This window comes from Pholcus phalangioides, unplaced genomic scaffold, assembly GCF_987345545.1.
Source record: "Pholcus phalangioides strain wild (caught in Gottingen) unplaced genomic scaffold, Ppha-v1.0 ptg000015l_1, whole genome shotgun sequence".
In the NCBI taxonomy this organism is placed as follows: Eukaryota; Metazoa; Arthropoda; class Arachnida; order Araneae; family Pholcidae; genus Pholcus; species Pholcus phalangioides.
Window position 1 is genome coordinate 71184200 of NW_028301608.1, and position 22859 is coordinate 71207058.

At 39.4% G+C, this 22859-nt stretch overlaps 1 protein-coding gene across 8 annotated transcripts in view; it reads left to right on the top strand.

Moving 5' to 3' along the window:
• LOC149076644 (rho-related BTB domain-containing protein 1-like) overlaps positions 1–22859 on the top strand; it is a 406423-nt gene that overhangs the window by 131250 nt on the left and 252314 nt on the right. For all 8 annotated transcript variants that reach the window (XM_089244260.1, XM_089244257.1, XM_089244261.1 and 5 more), the window contains one exon: positions 20303–20396. In XM_089244260.1, the coding sequence (XP_089100386.1) occupies positions 20303–20396 (94 nt within the window). The remainder of the gene's footprint in view (positions 1–20302; positions 20397–22859) is intronic.

The window sequence follows — 22859 nt, forward strand, 5'->3', positions numbered from 1 at the left end:
GGTAAAAATGAAAAATTTTGGCTAATAATGAACCAATATGATATTTTTCAAGAAAAAAATGATATTTAGGCCAGTTTTATTTGATTTTTTGAAAAAAAACCAAACTTTTTTTTTTAAAAAAAAACCACTTGGTTAAAACCAAACAACCCTGGTGGTAGGCAATTTTCTTTTACTTGAACCAGATTCCCTAGAGGGAGATTTTGTTTTGGTTTCAACCACTTGCTTCTCTGCTGCAGCTGGGAAATGTACTCAGCTCTCCTAACGGTGTCAGAAATGTTGCAGAAGATGCTGTATGAACTGTCAATGGGTGAGACAATTAAATTTTGTTTGTGTGAAGTCAGGCTCGGGCAATGCTGTCAACGGAACACTTATAAGTAATTGGCCAAGCATGAGAGCAGATACATCTTTCGGATTATTGTTCACAGATAGGACGAGAATTGAGACATGCCTCAATTTGTGACAACAAGGTATACAACTCTTCGAATAAAATGAAACGAGGTGAAACCATGATAATTATACCACTATCACCCTCTATCTCATTTACAACTTACTCCTTTTCCCCTCTGAATTATCGTGGATTGTGGAGATTACTTCTTTGCCCACAGGTGCAGGGCTGGACTTGAAAATTTCGCGCCCGGTGCAAAAAAATGTTTGAGTCCCCTCCAAAAACATTTTACTTAATCACTCCCCGACTTACAAACTTTTCGGGTTATGAACATTTCTGACATAGTTTTAAGGAGTTTAATAATATTTATCAAATACATATTGTGATTTGATAACTTTGATCATTTTTCAAATCTTTTATTGTTGTTTTTGTTTAATTAATGTATATTAATGCAAGTAAAGGAATCAAGTACTGGAATTCACAAAAATAAAGAAAAGCAATCTGAAACACGTTAGAACTGTGTTAGAAAATGTAGATACACAGTAAACTCCACTTATATACAGTTCCCACTTTGAAAGTTTTCTCGCTTAGTATGACTTATTTTCATGATCCCAACTTTCACTAACACTTATTGAAATTTCCAGTTTAAAACGTTTTCCCACCTACAATGTTTTTCATGACAAGATTTCAGAAAACGCTATAAGTGGGATTCACTGTATATAATCTCTTCAATGTTATTACTAGTTTAAAACCAAAGAGTTTCTTGCCACAAATAAAATCCAAGACTGGAATCTCAATATTTGAATATTCAAATTCAAAATTTATAAAGATTCCCTGGTTGTCAAATATTAACATTAGCTGCTATCAGCCTAAACCTGAAATATAATTTATTTAATAGTCAACAAACACATTGTCTTATCAGAGAATAAACTATCAGCAATGTAGCCTACATTCTAAATTTTTGGACCTCTGTGCTTTTAAATGTTTCTATGCATGAACTCTTTATTCATGAAACCAAATATATCGAATATTAGTATTCTACCAGGTGTGAATTAGATTGAGAAAAAAAATCTGAGAGAAATGTCTCGCCTTTTATTTCTGGGGAAGTTTGGTTGTAAAAATTTAAAATTCATATATTGTGCATCCGTTTTCTAGAATATATACGGAAATGATTCAGATGGTGGTGTGGTGGTATGACTGAAAATTTCTAAGAAGTTCTTAAGCTTCCCTAGGGAAACATCATAGCAGTTCAGGGGCTCCCAGGAAAGCATTCATTTAACACTCCGAATGACAGTCTTTTTCTAGAGATATCCATGGTACAGGCTACTATGTAACATTAATAATCGAAGCACCGCTGGATAAAACTATAAACATTTATATTGTGTGCACTATCAGTACCTCCAGATTAGTGGCATATTTATAGGGGTGCTTAGCAGGTTATAGCCCAGGGCAGCAAATTCAGAGGGGTGGCAAAATTGAGGAATGAGGGTCCATGAAAGTTAGTAGATTACTAGAAAAGCAGAGAAATTTGTGTAACCCATAATTAATCCCAGTCTGCCCAGACAGCTAGGGACTAAATTAGTGAGTGACCAAAAAAAGTGACCCAGAGAGAGAGTGACTTATAAGAGCTTGAGCAAGCTTGGAAACGACCAAAAAAAAATATATATCTACAGAGCAAAGGACCAGTGAAGAACCTAGAGTTTGTGTAGGCATGCAAATGACCAAAAGAATAACTTACAAAGCTAAGGACCAAGTCAATGAGTAACCTAGAGCCTGTGCAAGCATGTGAATGATCAAAAGCGTGTCCTAGAGCAGTGGTTCTCAACGTTTGGAAGCCAGCGGCCCGGTAAATCTCTTTTGTGTAAGTGAAAAGCCCTGTTATACACACAACTGATGAGAAATTAATGGGTAAAATGAAACTGTGAATCACTTACAAAACAGTGTAATTAGTGTCAAGGCCTGGTACTGGGCTGCACCCCAGCGGTTGAGAAACACTGACCTAAAAAGTCTGAAAGCATGTGAATGACCAAAAGATATAGAGTAGCGGTTCTCAACCTTTTTCGACTCGTGGTATATAATTTTTGGTATATAATTTCTGTAGCAGAGCCCATAGACATATTTTTATTTATTCTTCAAAAGTTACCAATTTATATTTTTAATTTAAAAATATTTATGTATATATTTCTTTTGAATTTACCGTTCTTTTTTTTTTTCAAGTGGCTACAAAGCCCCTTGTGGGTGCACATAGAGCCTTTAGTGATTGACAATGGAATAATCTATTTAATTTACTTTAATTAACAAAAACAAACCACGAAATCACTACAAACGCATGGCACGGACATAACACACGCGAGCAACAATGTGCCAAAACCACAACAGAAAAACAAGCGTCACATCAACGGCTTTGACTTCTCCCCAACACAACGAGGAAAAATATTACATCCGGATGGCTTTGACTTCTCTAAAATATTTACAGGATAGTCCCTACAGTAGCCCCCCGCCAGCGCAGCGAGATGATTGCTACACAAAGTGTATCAATTTTGATACTTCAAGTTAAATTTTACTTTGCACCCAGATCTAGTCACCACCTGAGATTGGAATCACTTGACCAGTCCTTGGCAGGAGTACAGTCAGCTGTTGGAGATGAGGTAGTTGTTCGAGATGAGGTAGCGGTTAGCAGATCAGTGTCTTTCACCACATATGCAGGCTTGACACGATCAATATTCACTGTCACCGTACGATCTCGTACAATAATTTTGAAAACTTTATCCCCACGAGAGACAACTTGATGTGGACCAGTATATGGAGGCTGAAGGCTTTGACGAAGAGCATCAGTCCGCAAGAAGACATGTGAGCATGTCTTTAGGTCTTTGCTGACGAAGATTGTTGTTGATCCATGTGCCTGATCTGAAGTAGGACACAAGTTTTGCACAGATTGTCTCAACCTGCCAATGAAAGCCGCTGGATCTGGACTGTCACTGAGAGGTGTCAAAAATTCTCCAGGCAGGCGAATCGGAACCCCATATAGCATTTCTGCTGCTGTAGCGTGGATATCTTCTTTCCAAGCAGCACGGCAGCCTAGCAGAATGGAAGGGAGAATTTTACTCCAGCTGCTTGTAGCATGGGCCATGATTGCAGATTTTAGTTGCCTGTGAAATCTTTTCACCTGCCCATTAGCAGCTGGGTGATAAGGAGATGTGTGATGACGGATAGTACCAAGCCAGGGGACCAGAGCAGAGAAGAGCGATGATTCGAACTGGACACCTTGGTCTGATGTCAACCGAAGAGGAGGGCCAAAACGAGCAACCCAGCTGGCGTAAAAAACTTCTGCTACTGTGTTGGCGGAACTGTCCACCAGAAGTACAGCTTCTGGCCATTTAGAAAAACGGTCGATCATAGTGAGACAGTACTGGAACCCTTCAGAGGGAGGAAGTGGTCCTACCAGGTCAATATGAACATGCTCAAACCTGGAACTACATGGCTGAAAAATTCCTGGCTTGCTCTTGGTGTGTCTGGAGACTTTTGACCTCTGGCAATTGATGCATTTGTGAGCCCAAGAAGAAATATCACTTCTTAACAAGGGCCACACATATCGTTGTTGTACCAGCTTGATTGAGGCTTTAACACCAGATGAGAGAGACCGTGCAGCTTTTCAAATATTGGTCGACGAAAGTTGCGTGGGACAACTGGACGGATATGGCCGGTAGATGTGTGCAAAAAAGATCCAATGGAGGGTCGCCCACTGGGATGGCTTGAAATGTCAAAGAGAATGAAATGATGCCAGATATCGATTGTTGGAGTTCCTCATCTTCTGCTAACTGTTGTGCCATTTCCTTAAAGTCGAACATTGATGGTGTATTAATCGATGATATGTGCACTCTTGATAGTGCATCAGCCACTACATTGTCTGTGCCCTTGAGATATCTGATGTCCGTAGTAAATTAGCTAATGTAGTCCAAGTGGCTCAGTTGGCGGGGACAGTACTTGTCTTCTTTTTTTGTAAATGCATAGGAAAGGTGCCGGTGATCAGAAAAAAGCATGAAACAGCGACCTTCCATCATATGGCGGAAATATTTGATTGCCATGTACACTGCTAACAGCTCTTTATCATATGCACTGTACTTTCGCTGGGCTGGGGATAAAGTCTTGGAGTAAAATGCCAATGGTTGCCAATCTTTTCCTACCTGTTGCTGAAGCGCAGCTCCCACTGCGGTGTCAGATGCATCAACCACAATAGCTAAGGCAGCTGTAGGTCACTGATGGTATAATGTGGTTGCTTCAGCTAGGTCATCCTTACACTTTTGGAACGCTTTGGTGGACTCGTCTGACCACTCGATAGACCTTTTATCATTCTTTTTGGCACCCTTTAGGTAATTATTCAGCACTGCTTGAGATTGTGCAGCATGAGGAATGAAACGCCTATAGAAATTATTGATGGCCAGAAATCGACGCAGTTCCTTCAAGGTATCTGGTTTAGGAAAGTTTTTGATTGCTGAGACTTTGTCAGGAAGAGGTAAAATGCCTTTTGCATCTACAGTGTGACCCAGGAATTTCACAGAGGCTTGACCAAGAATGCACTTGGAAGCGTTGACGAGAACACCAAATTCTTGAAACCTCTGGAAAACTTTTTTCAGATGGTCAACATGCTGATTTTCACTTTCTGAGGCCATTAAGACATCATCAAAATATGTTATACAAAAGTTCAATCCTCTGAGAACATAATGTATAAACCGTTGAAAGGTTGCAGCCGCGTTTGATAGACCGAAAGGTATGTATAGAAACTCAAACAGTCCAAATGGTGTTGTCACAGCAGTCTTTGGGATATCCTGCTCTTTTACTGGAATTTGGTGAAATGCCTTGGCTATGTCAAGCGTGGAGAATATCTGTTTGCCTTCCAACATTTGTACACAGTCTTGAATGTGTGGGACTGGATACCTGTCCGGCACCGTTACACTATTGAGCTTTCGATAATCGCCACATGGGCCCCAGTCACCATTGCTTTTCTTCACCATGTGAAGTGGTGAGGCCCAACTGCTTTTTTATGGTCTGCATATTCCAAGCGCCACGAGATATTCAAATTCTTGTTTAGCAGCCTTCAGCTTGCCTGCAGGTAATCGCCTTGGCTTCGCATAGACCGGTTGCCCCTTTGTCTCAATGAAGTGTTGCACAGCGTGTTGAACTTGTCAAGGACCCCCGGAAGCTTCTGTTAGTGTTGGGAATTCTGCTAGCAGGCGGTGAAAGATCGAGTTTCCATCCATGGACTTCACTTGAATTTGTGGTGCAGTTGAGATTTGACCTTTTGATCGAAGTTGTGTTAAAGGATCAACCAGACATCCTTGTCGAACACCAACTAACAGGCCAAAGTGACGTAGGAAATCTGCCCCAATGATGGGTTGCGAAATTTTTGCAACAATAAATGGCCAGTGAAATGTTCTTCGTAGTCCTAAGCTCAACTTAAGCAGGCGTTGGCCATAGGTGCTTATGACAGTTCCATTTGCTGCAAAAAACGGCAACTTGCCAGGCTGATGACTTGATTCTGCTGTTGTGGCAGGAATTACAGACACGTCCGCACCTGTATCAATGAGGAACTTCACGGAAGATGACTGGTCGGACAGATATAGCCAGAAGCACTCGAGTTTGCCGTCACTCTGAGCATTGAGTGACGGCCCAGCTAGTTTCCCTGCAGGTTGAAACTACAAGGCTGGACACATTTAGTTGCTTTTTCTTTGAAATGCCAGTGGTACCAACAGTGCTGGTAGTTTCTGTCACGACTTCTGGAACGCTGACGAGATCCGCTGCGATTGGATATTTGCGTCCCTTGATTGGGACCATTAAAATGGTCTGCATTTGTGAAGCTTCAGTTGACACGGCATGAACTGCAGTGGAGCTTTCCGTGGCGGCAAGTATGGCATCCGCCATTTCTGCCAATTTATCTAGGCTATCATTGGATATTGCTAATATTTGCTGAACATTTGTAGGCAGCCGCTGGAGGAAAATAGACTTCAAAATATCATCACTCACCCGTTGCCCAGCTTTACTTCGCATTTCCAGGAGAAGGCGTGATGGTTTCCGGTCACCCAGTTGCAATCCAGAAATTAGGTCGCGCAACCGCTGTTCCTCCGAGTCCGCATACTGCGTGCACAAACTGTGTTTTAGCGTAGCGTAAGATGTTGCGGTGGGCGGGCTGGTAATAATGCGTAGCTGGTCAATTTGTCGCGCTCAACTCGTCGCGCCTCAATTTGTGGCGGTACAAATTCGTCGCAGTGCCAATTCGTCGCGGTACAAATTTGTCGCAGTGTCAATTCGTCGCGGTACAAATTTGTTGCAGCTCCAATTCGTCGCGATACAAATTTGGCGCAGCTCCAATTCGTAGCTGTACAAGTTTGCCACCGTGTCAATTCGTCGTGACATCAATTTATATATTACAGCACAGAATCAATTCGTCGAACCGTCAATTCTTCACTGTACATGTTCCACGCGAGCTTGTATGTAGGTTTTTGTCTTACACGTGAAATAAAAACATGAACAAAAGTGTACATGCAGTTAACTGAAAAATAATTATTTTTTGTCAATGCAGAGAGGTAATTAAAATTACAATATCAATTACATTTAAAAATTTAACTGCATATAAAAATTTAACTATATTTGAAAATTCAATTATAAAAATTTGAAATGTTAAATAATTTATTTTTGCTGTGATAAAAAATTTCAATATCATGCGGAAAAATTTCGGTTTGTATGATATTCCCCAAATTACAGTGAGCCTATCTTTAACGGTAAATTTCTATCTGCCCCATGGACTCGAGAGTTTCTCCCCACCCCCCTTCGAGAGTCACCAACATTTACTATTACAGTATCTCCATAAGAACCTGAAATATATAATTAATTAATAATTCAATTAAATTAATATTTAATTTTCACCGTATAAGCCGCACTTCCCGCTTTTGTTGGGATTTCTATTTCTCACAGCGAAGGGTGTTGGGCACAGATCAAGGGTAGAAATATACAGTGCTTGTGAATGACGATTCGATGAAGTTTTCATAATGTCCACAGGATGAGCACCGACAAAGGCAATGTAATCACCAATAAGAAAGATGACTATGGGTCAGTCGCATAGATATAATATAACCATTAATCTTACGTTTATAATCAGTCACATATTTTTGGCTGGCTTGTCGGAATATTTTCACATAGTTTTCATTAGCGTCTAAGCTTTTGGTACAAGGTTGGTGTGCTTGGTCTACATATTTCTGTTGGCAAAAACATGGAATATTGCAAAACCGAACGTGGAAATGGTATGTTGGTTTGCGTGTGTGTTTAAAAGTTTTTCCCCCATATCCCCCATTCCGAAATTAGAAAAACTTTTAATGCAATTGAATGAATTAGCCTATTATTAATTTTCTTTATTTGAGTTTTTTGTTGTGTCATAAAATGGAGATACAGATTATACGGATGTCAAAAAATAATGTAGTACTTTTTAAATTAAATTGTTTGAATTCAATTTAAATTTCTACTACGTATCGTTAAAAAAAGGAAAACTTTATGATAGTTTAAAATAGCATCACTTGTTATTCTATTAATCATCATCTGGATTTTTATTGTGATATTCACGTTAGATAGGTGTTTAAATAAAATGTTACTGAAACTGAAAATAAATAAAGGTTTAGATAATGTGGAGTGTTTATATGTACGATGCGAATTGTTTTTAAAATTAAAATTATCCTAATAAATGTAGGCTATAATCAGAGGCGGATTTATAGTTTTCCCACCTGTGGGCTATTCAAACTTTGCCTCTCTTCTTCCTTTCTAATTCATGTTCTTGATCACCAATTACTCAATTTTGGTTACGCCCTTTCACTTGAACTTGTCATCTTGGGATAAAGCCCGCATACTCCCGTCCCACCCAGTAAATATACCTCTGAATATAATCCTTTATTGTCTGTTAATGTTTATTCCCTTGTGTTTGCAAGAAGAAATTTTTACTAATCGTTGACTGGAGCCGTATGAGTGTCATGTACATGAAGTTACATACAATGGGCTAATTAAAAGTCTGATTTCATTCTTTTTACTCGAGAGTTGTTACTTTAGAGTTGAAAAAAAATCAAAAATCGATTGACATTTGCAGTGGTGTCAGAGACAGAGATGCTGTTGGTGCTCAGGGTACTTTAGGGAATGGGTATGAGCACCCAGAAAAATGATTCAGAAATCAAAATTTCCTACTTCAAGATCAAGACAAGAACCCAAAAGTTCCAAAACTTCCGGCATCCTTGGCCAGTCAAAGGTGCCGATGTGAAGGAAACATTGAGGAGGGGGAGAGAGGCTGAAAATCGCCATTCATTCCGTTTATAAGGGACTCAAACCCGTACTCAGGAGGCGAAATGGTGCATTGTATTGTATACACGTATTCATGAGTTATTGGAGTTGGGGGGGAGGGCTCAAATAGCACCAGCCCCCAGTTTCTGGTGCCTATGGTCAGAGTGTTCGATTATTATTTCGGTGTAATAATACTAAGGGATTTGAAATGTGCATTGCATTGCAAAAAAATAATTTGAAAATAATACTTTTCGCAACTGTTACACATAAAACTTAGATACATTGCCATAAAAAATTCCTTAACTCTATAATGCCCAGATCGCCCGAAGTCGGCAGAGTAGGTTAATGCCCATAACCGCCTCAAGTCGGCCCAGCTAGGGGGTATGGGTATGTTTTGGTGGGCTTTTGTCACCAATGGGGAAGACGATGAAAGCTCTTGTCAGAGGCGGGAACGGAAAAGACAACTGCAACGCCCTATCAATGGGATTTTAAAAGCTGATGTACTAGAATGTTCCTCGAGAATGGACTAAGGGTACTCGATGCATTTTACAAAGAGATGATACTGTGAGGAAAGGGGTGTTTTCAGTATATATAGACAAATTATCTCCCGAAAATCCATTAAAATGAATGTTTGAACGTCAATGCAAAGGGTGACATGAATAGAAACTCATGGAGAAAGGGTGGGGAGAGGGAAAGTGGCCGAAATTTGGACGAGTCCACTTCGAACACAAAAAACTTGGTATTTTCACGACCCTCCCAGGTTTTCTATCTGGACGTTAAAGAGTTAAAGATATATTCTCTGCATGGATACATTTAATAGTGAACTACGGAAATCGTGCTGGGGGGCCACATTGTTTCCCGGGTTTCGGCAAAAGGGAGTAATTATTTTTCCCGGGAGGGACAGAGCCTGGGTCGTGTCTGGTTTGTCGGGGGGCCACATCGATCGCAATTTGTTATCTCGTTGTGCACCCCTCAACGCCCCTCGCTGCAAGAAATGGAAATCCCTACAGAAAGCGGGAAGCGTGGCCTATACGATGGAAACTAAATTTTCAAAATTTATTTGATCCCAATGTATTATTTGGGTGAGCTCCTCAACGCCCCTCACTGAGAGAAATGAAAATCCCGACAGAAATGCGGCTTATGTGATAAAAATTTAATTTTAAAAATTTATTGGATCCCAATTTATTATCTTGGTGAACGTTTCAATGTTCCTCAATGACTTCAATGAATACTTTCCTTCATTTGTTAAAAATTAAAACAGATGGGGAGGTGGAATATTTCCAATAAATGAGAAAAAAAATTAGTTCCATTTTTTACGCCTAAAGCAACTACCCTATTTATAAGATCACAACAAACATATGAATTTTAAAGGAATTCAAATTTGTCGCGACGAATTGAGAATACAGCGACGAAATGAGTCGGCGGAAAATTTGTACCGCGATGAAATGAGCTTGCGACAAATTTGTACCGCGACGAAATGAGCCTGCGACAAAATTGTATCGCGGCGAAATGAGCCTGCGACAAATTTCTACCGCGACGAAACGAGTCTGCGACAAATTTGTACCGCGACGAGTTTGTAGCACGACGAATTAACGCTGCGACAAATTTAATGCGACGAATTGTCCCGCGACAAATTGACCTAGACCTGTAATAATGTCCCCGACAACAGAGAGCTCCTTGGGTTTCAAGGCAGATATGATGTGATGATACTTTGTCACCTCGGCTGTCACTCCTGCCAAGAGAAACTGACTTTCCATCTGCCTAAACCAGATCTCCGGATTGGCTCGCCAAAACAGTGGAGCTTTTACAGAAACATGGGCGATTTCTGCCGAACCAGTTGCGTTTTGATCTGTCATTTTTATCTGCATAAATTCTTTCGTTGCCTGTTATCTTCACAATATAGGTCACCAGTTGTAGTGATTGACAATGGAATAATCTATTTAATTTACTTTAATTAACCGAAACAAACCACGAAATCACTACAAACGCACGGCACGGACATAACACACGCGAGCAACAACGTGCCAAAACCACAACAGAAAAACAAGCGTCACATCAACAGCTTTGACTTCTCTAAAATATTTACAGGATAGTCCCTACAAGCCCCAAGGGCTCTATGGAGCACCAGTTGAGAACCACTGATCTAGAGCATGTGTAAAGATATAAATGATCAAAAGATTAACCCATATTGCAAGGAGCTATGTGAGTGAGTAACCAAAAGAGTGACCTAGAGCATGTGTAAGTATGTGAGTGACCAAAATATTGTGCAAGCATGGGGGCTAACCCAAACAGTGCAAGTGACCAAAACAATGTGCTAGCATGTGAATGACCGAAGCAGTGTGCAAGCATATGAATTACTAAAAGAGTGACTAAGAGAGTGTGTGAGAATGGGAGTGACCAAAAGAGTGACTTAGAGACACATTTATACTTGCAGGGTAACTGGGTTGTAGATTAAAATGTTAAATTTGAGGGAAGGTCAAGGAAATTAGACTAGAATGGGAGAAGGGAGAAAAATTTGTTTAGCCCACAGGCGGCAAAACCATAAATGCACCTCTGCTCTGGACCAGATGATAACTCTAACGAGAGGGGAGGTTTTATAGCTATGTGAACTTGTTTTGAGACATAACTATATTATTCGCGAAGATTATAAATGACCCCTCCTGCCGCGCTGGAGGGGTCATTTTGCTCTCTCACGGAGGGGTTTATTTTGATCTCAAGCATGAACCTGTTCATACTCCGTCGTCTCCTGAAGTTTCGCTAGAATTCCGCGGAAATATTGGATGGAGAGGTGGCCAGAGGACACAAGCTTCAAGTTTGTTGAAAAATATCCATGAATGTTTGTTGAACTATAGAAATGAAAATTACCTTAACAAACAAGCTAAAAATTATTCAATGTTGGAAAAAGCTATAGAATATTCTGTCTACGTGATGTCAGGAGTGGAAAAAAATTGAAGATTCAAAAATATATATCGGGTGGGGAGGATTTATAAATTAAAAACTGGAGAGGGGTTTCGAATATTTCTCTCGTCCAGAACGAATTTGCTGCCATCTGTTGTAAAAATACATGATCAAATATTTAATATAAAGATGTCATCTATAGATTAAATTAAAAAAATAATAATGATTTCGAAAATTTGGAAATAATTTTTGTTTAATGAATTTTTATTATTTAATTTTTAACCCTTAGAATTATTTATTTATTTATTATTATTATTTATTTATTAATTTCCTACGAATGCCAAGAATCTTCTCCCATATTTTCGGCTTCCATAATTCATAATTTATCTCCTCTTCAACTTCGATTAAAATATCATATAATCGATATTTACAACTTGGACGAGAAATAGAGAAATCTTATATTTCTTCTCGATGACTTACATAAGTTTATAATATGTTGTGTATTCTTTTTTCGCCTGTGGCGTCATCTCTCGCCACCCTTACGTGGGTGCAGAGGCGAAAAAAGGGGACAAGCGAACTGTTTCCCTTGCGTGACCTACTTCTTGCTCAGTGTGTTGATCTCGCGCAAGTGATATAGTTTCTCCTTTTTTATTGAATAAATTTATTTAAGTGAATAAATTTATATTCTTTAAAAAAATATCATATAATGTGGCTGTGATCACAGTATTCTTAAGTTCTACCTGATCATCTTCATCCGTTACAAAAGCTATGAGCTTTAAAAAAAGCATATCTCTGAATGCCAGATAAATAAAAAATTATTACTATTATACTCCCGCATGTTGCGTCTCTCTCACTCCGTGGATTTGAGTAGACTGAAGCGCGCATGCGCTAACTGCGCTTGCTTCCGTAAAAATTATCCAATGAGCATCTACTTGCCACTTATACGTGTGGACACTTTCAAGAAGAATCTGTAAGTTAAAATTAAGTTGCCCACTAAAGCGCTTGCCTCGTGTAAACGGGCCTTAAGTCGAAGTTCTCTGTGAAGCAGGGTTTCAACCGGTTTGTGGAAATGTTTTTTTCTTTGCTGTTTACTGAGAGAGTGTAATATTGGTCTGTCCTTTTGATGATTTTGTGTGGACCTTCATACGGAGCTTGGAAGGGTTTTCTCACAGCGTCCGTACGAATAAATACACTAGGACAGGTGTTTAACGCTGAAGAGACAAAAACATGTGGTGTTGAATGCCTTGACGGCGGAGCTGGTCTAAGGTCGTTGAAATGGTCACGAAGATGTTGAATGAAATCGGAAGAAGATGGAGATGAGGTAGATGTATCGAGAAAATCCCCTGGCAGTCGGATGTTCGTGCCGTAAACCATTTCAGCTGGGGTTGAGTTGAACTCTTCTCGGAATGTGGACTTTAATCTCAGGAGGACTGTAGGCAACACTCGAGTCCACTGCTTGTTGCTGTGACATCTGATTGCAGCTTTCAGAGTTCGATGTCATCTTTCGATAAAGCCGTTGCATTTCGGATTGTAAGCGGTGGTGCGCCGTCTTTGGAATCCAATTATGTGTGACAGTTCTGTAAAGAGGTGGGACCCAAATTGGGAACCTTGGTCGGTAATAATGACACTAGGAACACCAAAACGAGCGATCCATCCGTAGTATATTGCTGCCGCCACTGTGTCGGCTTGGATATCTGGAACTGGTGTGGCTTCAGGCCATCTTGTGAACCTGTCAATCAAGGTTACGCAATACTGATGTCCTTCTGAAGAGAGTAATGGACCGATGATTTCCAAATGTACTTCATCGAAGCGCTTGGATACTGGTAGATAATGTCCCACAGGTGCTCTGGTATGCTTGTATATCTTGGACTTCTGACATGTCAGACAAGATTTTGCCCATGTTTTGCAATCTTTTTTGATTGAAGGCCAAACAAATTTTTTTGCAATAGTTGTGGCAGTGGCTTGGATGCCAGGATGTGAAAGTCCATGAACAGAGTTGAAAACAGTTTTTCGGAAGGACTCTGGAACATACGGTCTGCTTTGTCCAGTGGAAACATCACAGTAGATTTGTAAGTTAGAACCAAAAACTGGAAATTTTTTAAGTTTGAGACTTGTGTTTGAAGAAAGTATTTTGATCAGTTCATCGTCATGTTCCTGTGCTTTAGCCATTTCAGTGTAGTCCACAGTTTGAGGCATATGAATTTCGTCGAGTCTGGACAAGGTATCAGCTACCACATTGTCTTTACCCGAGATATGTTGTATGTCTGTTGTGAACTGAAATATGAAATCCAGATGGCGAAATATGAAATCCAGAAGCCTTTTCTGCTTTTTGCTGAGTAGCGAAAATGAGAGGACGATGATCAGTGTAAAGTGTGAATTTTCTACCTTCAAGGAAGTAACGGAAATGCTTTATTGTTGAATACGCAGCAAGAAGTTCTCGGTCGTACGTGCTGTAACAAGTCTGAGTTGGAGTCAATCGTTGAGAGAAGAAGCTTAGCGGTTGCCAATCATTCTTGACTTTTTGTTGAACAGCTCCTCCAACAGCCATATCGAATGCGTCGACCATTACAGCAAGTTCCGCATCAGGAGACGGATGAGCGAGAATGGTGACATCAATGAGTTGTTGCTTGGTTGACTCAAATGCTGCAATAGCTTCTTCAGACCACTCGATGAGAGATTTGTCATTTTTCTTGCTGCCTTTGAGGAAGTCGTTAAGAATAGCTTGAGTTTTGGCAGCACTGGGAATAAATCGCCGGTAAAAATTGATTATTCCGAGATATTTTCGTAGATCTTTTACAGTCTCTGGTCTCTTGTAGTCTTGGATGGCATTGATTCATTCGGATGTTGGATGGATACCTTCAGCAGTGATGTGATGACCAAGATAGGTGATTTCAGGTTGAGCGAACGAGCATTTTTCGAGATTGATTACAAGACCAGCATCTTTGAGTCTCTCGAAAACTTGTCGTAAATGGATGTGATGCTTGTCTACATTTTTTGAAGCAATCAAGAGGTCATCAATGTATACGAAACAGAAGTCTAAGCCTCTGAGCACACAATGGAGAAAACGTTGGAAGGTCTGGGCCGCATTTCGTAGGCAGAATGTCATTCTGGTGAATTCGAATAAGCTGAATGGTGTTGTGATGGCAGTTTTTTCAATGTCCTCTGGTGCAACTGGTATGTGATGATATGCACGAACCAAGTCGATAGTGGAGAAGATCGTGCAACTGTGCAAGTTTGATGAAAAGTCTTGCAGATTTGTAATCTGGTATCGATCCGGTTGATTGATGGCGTTGAGACCTCTGTAATCACCACATGGTCTCCAACCACCAGTCTTCTTTGGCACCAGGTGTAAAGGACTGGCCCATGAGCTCTGGGAGGGTCTACATATTCCTTGTTGCAGCATATAGTCAAATTCCTTTTTAGCGATTTGCAACTTGTCTGGAGCCAAGCGACGTGTTTTGGCAACAACGGGCAGGCCTTTTGTAACAATGTGATGCTCGACACGATGGGGTACAGTTCTCAGAACTGGTGATTCATGAGTAAAACAGGAAAATTCAGCCAGTAGAATTCTGATGCGGTCGTCCCTGATGTCATGAGAAACAGTCATCAATGCACAAGAAGAACCAGTGACGACTCTGCCTGATGAGGTAAGGGAAGTGACATGATCGATGAGGCGTCTGCGTTTGATGTCTAGAGTAAGCCGAATTCTTTGAGAAAGTCTGCGCCGAGTATTGGCTTGGACACGTCTGCCATGATGAAAGTCCAGAGAAACCTTCGTCTTAAACAAAGATCGAGGTATAGACGTTCGGTGCCAAAAGTTTGAACTTTGGTAGAGTTTGCAGCATACGAGGAAAAAGTTTTGTCTGGAAAGGGTCGTCGATTTGCAGTTACCGGTATCACGGAAACGTCTGCTCCTGTGTCGACCAAGAAATGTCTATTACAAGTGCGATCAAATAGAAAAAGACGACTGGAGACTTGGCTGGCATCACACGTCGTCATCAGTGATGCCCCGGGTCGTTTCCCTGATTAGATGAGCTGATATATGCACAGGGCTTTGTACATCTCCGGGCATCATCTCCGTAGCACCTATGGTACCAGCAAATGTCCTTTCCGCAATGGGTCACATCTCTGCTACTGTTCCGTTGAAATCGCGATCGACTGGTCGAGCGTTGTCGACTTTTAGCTCGTTTTAGTTCTTGCACCTCATTAGTTAATTTTGCTATCTGAGATGAAAGAGACGTGAGGCATATTTCATGTGATGACTGAGACGCGTCATTTTCTGGTTTCGCGATCGCCATGACATTCGGATTCGCGTAATCACAAGTTTCGAGAATTTTATCGGCCATGTCGGTTAATTTTGACAACGATTCGGAGCTCACCGACAAGATTGCTTGCGCATGCTGTGGCAAGAGCTTCAGCCATAAGGATTTGAGAATGTCGTCGCTTACCTTGTTTGCCGCGAGGTTTCTCATCTCCCTGTGATGGTCGACGATCGCCCAAATCTAAACCGGAGAGTAATTTTTTGATTTGGGTGCTCTCTGATTCGGACATTCTTGATGTGAGAGCCTCTTTCAGTGCAGCATATGGATGATCATTAGGCGGAGACATGACGATGTCACTGACCACGTTGAGGAGTCGTTGGTCCATGGCGCCGACCATGATGTTGTACTTAGTTTCTTCACTGGTCACTCTTGCGGTTTTGAACTGAGCCTCCAAGTGCACGAACCACAACGCTGGCATCTCACACCAGAAAGGGGGTGGCTTGATTGCCACGCTGTCTGCTTGCAGGCCTTGCGTGGTGGATCCATCAGTAGAATCGGTTGACATATCGAGCGGGTTCGAGAAAACAAGGGTCACCAATATATAGCTATGTGAACTGGTTTTGAGACATAACTATATTATTCGCGAAGCCGTATATTAAACAATTATTTATTTACAAATATAAACGAAGGTAAAATAATACGCGATTTGGACGAGAGCAGGGACATGTACAAAGATGCGACCGGAAAATATAAATAACAAAAGCTCTCTGGCCAGACGGCCTTGACATTGACATTTTTGTGGTGTTGCCACAAAGACGAAAATAATTTTTTTTGCAAGTGCTGGGAAGAAACTACAGTTTTCAAGGAAAAAAATACGAGATTTCTTCTGTGGTGTCCCACTTCATTTGATACCCTAAGCATGGTTTTTTTTTCTTGGTTAATATAGCCCTGCTATTCTTTAATGGCAAAAAGAAAGGTCTGACTTTTTTCAGGGTCTTTTAAAGACCTGAATTCTTTTCCTTTTTGAAAAAAAGCTACTGCTATACCTATATAATAACGCTAAAAATTATATTATAGGGGCTCTAAACTGAAAGCCTCCTTTCACAATCAATAATAGTTTGATGGGGAAAAAATTAAATTTTAATCAAAAATTTCCGAAGCATCTGCTGAGAAAAGAAAGGGTTTCTTTTGGGAGAATTGTGGCCCGGTGCAACTACACCTTTTGCAATTCCCCCCCCCCCCCCCAAGTCTGGCCCTGCACAGGTTGGCTTTGCTATCTGCAGGCTCTGCATAACCAGAACTCTCTCCCATAATGCTTCAACCCCAAGCTGTAACTTAGCCTTCTCCAAATGACTCTCACACATGAAACTATCAGCTACAATCCCCCTAAACCAGGAAAACCTCCCCTTGCAAAACCTACATATGCAGGGCTTGTCTTACTTTTCCTTTTTTTTTTAGTAAAATGTCTTATTTTTTACAGACTTTTTTTCTTTACTTTTCCTACTTTTTTACCAAATCCTATCCACAAAATTTGTGTAATTGATTTTAATTGAGGGACCAATCATCGATAATGGACAAAAAATATGAATGTAGTAGATTGCAACTAAGGATTCTGCCAAAGCAGAAATTGTATCGTTTTCAAGGTTATTTGAGGGGGGGGGGGTGTATGTGGATCATTTAGTCAATCTTTTATTTGCTTAGTCTGAGGGTTCAACAAGTAGACTAGTCATTAAAAACTTTTGTCTGGATGTAAAAAATAATTTTGTATTTACTACTTCAGGGTCTTGGACAGTAACTAGCATTCACCGTTCAAAATTATGGTGCAAATTTTGTTTGTAGGTGAAACAACAGTTTGCATAACAAAGCAGTTGGATACATAGACCTATTCCAAGTTTGGTGATTCTGATGCTACCCAATAGCATTCAGTGTCTTCTGTATTTTTAAGGCATGCAGAGGCATTAAAAATATTTTCAATGCTCAGCAAAGAGCTAAAAAAGAAGTGCTTCATTTGTCAAAAATGATTGCACTGGCATCGAACAGTAAAATGTAAATAAATCCATTTAAAAAAAGGAGGGACAGCGCAGTAAAATCACTGGTTTACATTGGACCTTGTAATTTACAGATTTTGCACTGTGCTTTTGAAAGTGGTTTGGAAAGAGTGTCATTATTAAAAACTTACATGTCTTCTCATAATTTTCTGTGTGCATTGTTGAAGAGAGTTGACAGACTGGACTATGGAAGACTCCAAAAAACAATATAAAATATATATTGTGAGGAGAGACAGAAAGGAATTATCAGTGGTTGCTAGTACCTTGTTTTGGCCGAAAATTGTTTTGTAATTTCTGTCACTTTCCTTTAGCTTGTGTCAATTTTACAGGATACTGAAATAGTGCTATGAATTTTTTTAATTTTTCAAAAATAAAAAATATTTTTTAGGAATTTTTTCTTTTATTATGCTGTCTAAGTGGGATACCCTTCCTGTCTTACTTTTTATAATTTTTTGTTGAGCGTGGACCTGCATATGAGACTAATCATGGTCGAGGCATACTAACAATAGTGCTGAAGCTAAACAAGCAAAATAAAACAATCATAAAATAAGAGAAAGGTAATTGCTATCAACAGATTAACACAAGAAAGATGGACAGGGTCTTTGTGACTCAGCACACACTTTCTGCTCCCATATCTCATTTAAAAATGAACCAAAAAGCTTTAAAATTTCTGGACTTTTCTGAATTATCATGTTCCTGGCGTACACCAAAGCTTTTTTCATTATCTTTCTTATGAAGAAACTGCTCTGGATGAAAGTGTAAGAAATATCGCTGGACGTTCCTTGTCAATAAGACATAAAGAATTCCAAAATATTTTATGAGAAACCCATTGCTTATAGATATTGTTTCCACATCACTGAAATTACGTGAATTTTTTTCAAATCTAAATCAACAAGCTTGGTTGAAACTGTTCAAAAAGATCATAGTCAGGTGCTTCCAACTATAAAAAAAAATATAGCACACACACACACACACACACACATTTGTTGATCATATTCACAGCCTAGAAGCGATGTAACACTGCCTATCTGGAATATAGAAAATACGGATCCCCCATTGAGTTTCTTCTTCACTGATGCGCCATGAAGAGAGATCGTTTGCATAAAATGCTTTAAAAAATAAATAATAAAAATATATTAATAGATCAATGATTTCACTCACTAATCCTTTGAAGTATAATTTTATTCTGTCATAAAAATTTTATACCATTCCGTGTAAAATATTAAAATGTGCAAAAAAACTTATGGAAAAAGCAATAGGGTCACACAGACTCCTGCCCATTTTTCTATGTATAGTCCCCCAACCCATCTTTGTAGTGTTATAATCTCATATACGTTGCAAGACAAATCTATGAGAAAATTGAAATAAAATATTAATTAAAATACCCACACTTAATTAAAATACCACAAATCAACGGAAAAACCAGACAGATTTGCAGAAACATAAAAGTGAAAGGGGGGGGGGGAGACTTTCCATCCAAAAATGTGCAGAAATGATAAACATTATATTTACTTAATTAATAATTATTATATTAAACATTATATTTACATCTAAAGAAATAAATAATAGACATTTATCTCAAATTCAACCCACACTATACCATGAGACAAAATAAAATAACTTCACTATTCCTTGAAAAAAGTATCAAGCTATTATAATACAAACTATCTTATCTACTTAGACAAAATATATTAGGCCTAAAGTAATAAATATAAAAGAATGCCAGAAAAATAAACTATTCTTTTTGCAACACGAAACCCCAAAAAATGAAAATAAATACATAAAAAATTGTTTATCAAAAAGAAAAGGAAATAGAACAACAAAGTGGCCAAATCATGGAACAAGATTTTCCCAATTAGCATGAGCAAACAGGCAACCTGCAGATTATCAAATACAAAAAAATATACTGAAAAACCAGACAGATTTGCAGAGAGAAACATAAAAGTGAAAGTGGGAGAAAAAAAATTTCATCCGAAAATGTGCATAAATAATAAACATTATTATATTTACTTAATTAATAATCATTATTATATTAAACATTATTTATATACATCTAAATAAATAAATAATAGACATTTATCTCAAAAATTCAAGATAGCTGACCTTCATGGGAGCAAGGAAATTCTACAAAATAAAATCAGCAGGCAAATTATTTTAGGAGATAAAAGAAAAAACTGCAAAATGGCACACCGACGGTGCGTTAATTACCCTTAATCATCGACGGTCCCGCTACCCAATATGCTTAATCACATGTAAATGGAGCGAGATAAGGCATGCCTTATTACTATGAAATCAAAGAGCTGAATGATTTAATGATTGATTGATTAAAATGTTTAACTATTCAAAGTTGTGTTTTATTTATTTTTTTAATAGTTTTTATTCCCCCCCCCCCCCAGATTTTTATACTCTGGTTTTTTAGATCTTCAAATGTGTGGTAAAGTGTCTGAAATAGTAGAAGCTGCTGAGCTCATCGGTATTCCAGAGCTACAGGTAAATTATTGAAAAATGCATTATGATACACACATACATTCACATTACCAAAGTAGATTCATACAAAGCAATTGTTCTGTTTACAAAACATGTTATACTGATATTATGCAGGATGCATAGGTAAAAAGGCATATGATATTTTACTGCAGGGTTCCCAGCAACCTGGAGAGTCAGGGAGAATCAGGGAAACAGAAAATGGTCAGGGAAAATGTTAAATATTTGTCAAAAGTCAGGGAAAATTCTTAATAATTGGGAAAAGTCAGGGAAAATCTGAAGGTAAAAAATTAAAAGGGGGATGAATTCCCACACATTCCAGTGGGGGTCTTCACTTTTTTTCCCCATAATAAATTATCTCTTTCAGATCCTCTGGGAGAGAATAAGGAAGACTTATCAGCAATCTTTATCTGCTATTTCCTCTGGATCCCATACTGAGAGACACTTAGGTGTACATGAATAAAATGTCTTATCAGTTAAAGGGTGAGATTTTAAGGCACGTTTACATGCACCATTTTATCTTCCGTTCTGGGGTCAACCAAACCGGTCTGAAAATCATGTTATTTTTTGGGGGTGTCTACACGCAACAATTTTCAACCGTTTTCTCTTGCGATCAAGCTTGTGATTGTTGATGTCCACAATGGAAGACGTGCTCTTGCTATTCAACCTTTACTTCATGCAATTATATCAGCTGCAGAAGAGCAGGAAGAAAATTAAAAGAAATCGCAGGTCAGACATAATTTACTATATTAAAGAATCGATGAAGTGGAGGGCACATAATATAAAATCAAAATACAGAAAAAAAAAGTAAATTATCCAACAAAAAAATGTTGGTGCAGGACCATAGGTGGAGATACACATACAAACGGGGGGGGGGGGGGCATAGGGAGGCTTGTGCCCCCTCCCACGATCAAAACTTCATTATTTTAATGCAAAATTTTTTTTTTTAATTGAAATTTCGGAAGAAAATACCTTTATATGTTATTATAATCAATTTCTGTTAATTTCAATGTTATTTAAAGGCTATGTGAACTCAAAATTTATCTTTAATAAATTCATTGCGACCCACCCTCTAAGCTATGCAATGATAAATACGATGATAAATCACATAAAGGCCCTTGGCCCGCAGATCAAATATGGTCCCAGGGGTTATCTGATGCAGCCTGCCCTCCTCAAACCTAATTTTGTAAAAAAAATGAACCAAGCGGCACATCTACAGATCGCTTAAGTGTCCCGTGGTACAAGAACATTTAAGAGGCCCGTGGCACATTTTCTGATGTGAAGGATGATCACATCAACACTTAAATGACCTGGGACACAGTTCCAGAACACTTAAGTGATCCGTGACACATTTTGAGATCCCTTGAGTGACATGTGACGTAGTTTTAGAGCACTTAAGTGGCCCCCAGTGCGGTTTTACATCACTCATGTTACCAGCGGCACATTCTCAGATTATTTAAGTGATCCGCGGCATATAATTATGAATCACTTGAGTGATGTATGGCACAGTTCCAGATCACTTAAGCAGCCCGAACACATTTCCAGATCACTTGGATTCGCGAAAAATTTAAAGATCACTAAAGTGGCTCTGTAGGGCACTTATCAATTGGAGGAGGGATGTCACTTCAAGTGTCCACAAACTATCAAAAGGTTTTTCCCGTACCGAGTAAAAGATGCTGTTAAAAATATTTAATATTTTCATAAAGGTTGGTTGATGATGTAAGCATTATCCAAACTCCCCCCCCCCCCCGTCATCAAAAGTTAGGAAATCGGAAACCCCCCTCCCTCCTTTGGTGATGATGTAATACTTGAACGGCCCATTTCTAAAATTTCACAAATCTCAGTATTACTTATCATCAGAAAGCCCTCCCCATAGCCCCACTTAGACGCAACTAAGTGATTTGAGAGTATTTGCATGTATTAATTTTGCTTTGACTGGATAGTATTAGCCGTGAATGATTTTGTTTCAGATGAACGCAGCCGGTATTAGAAAAGTGGAGGAAAGTTAGAAATTTGTTTCTCCTCACAGGCTTCACATAATATGTCTCGCGCAGGCATCGGACTGTGTTGTATGTGTATACGATTGGTGCCCAGTCCTCGATTGGTGCGGGTAATTTTCGACGAAGTCCGGTGGGCCCTGCTCAGTCAAAGCCACTTATCTTCACCTCCACGTCGGGGCCCCCTGGGATCTTGTATGCTAAAGCAACGAGACTCGAACGAAGAAAATGGTAGCTTCTTCCTTGTGCGATCAGAAGAACTGGAGGAACTCCGTGGGGGATGGAATGGGGTCTCAGAGGATGTCTGCAGTAGAGGGTACAGGTGAAAAACTGGGTTTAGCGTTTCCTGGGCCGCCAGGTAGTGCAGGGGTACTGTCTAGCCAACGGGATAACTGCCCTATCAACTGGTGTATAATCCTGCTCGTCCTGTATTTCCAGGTGGCACCTGGGTGGGGTAATGCTCGACGATGCG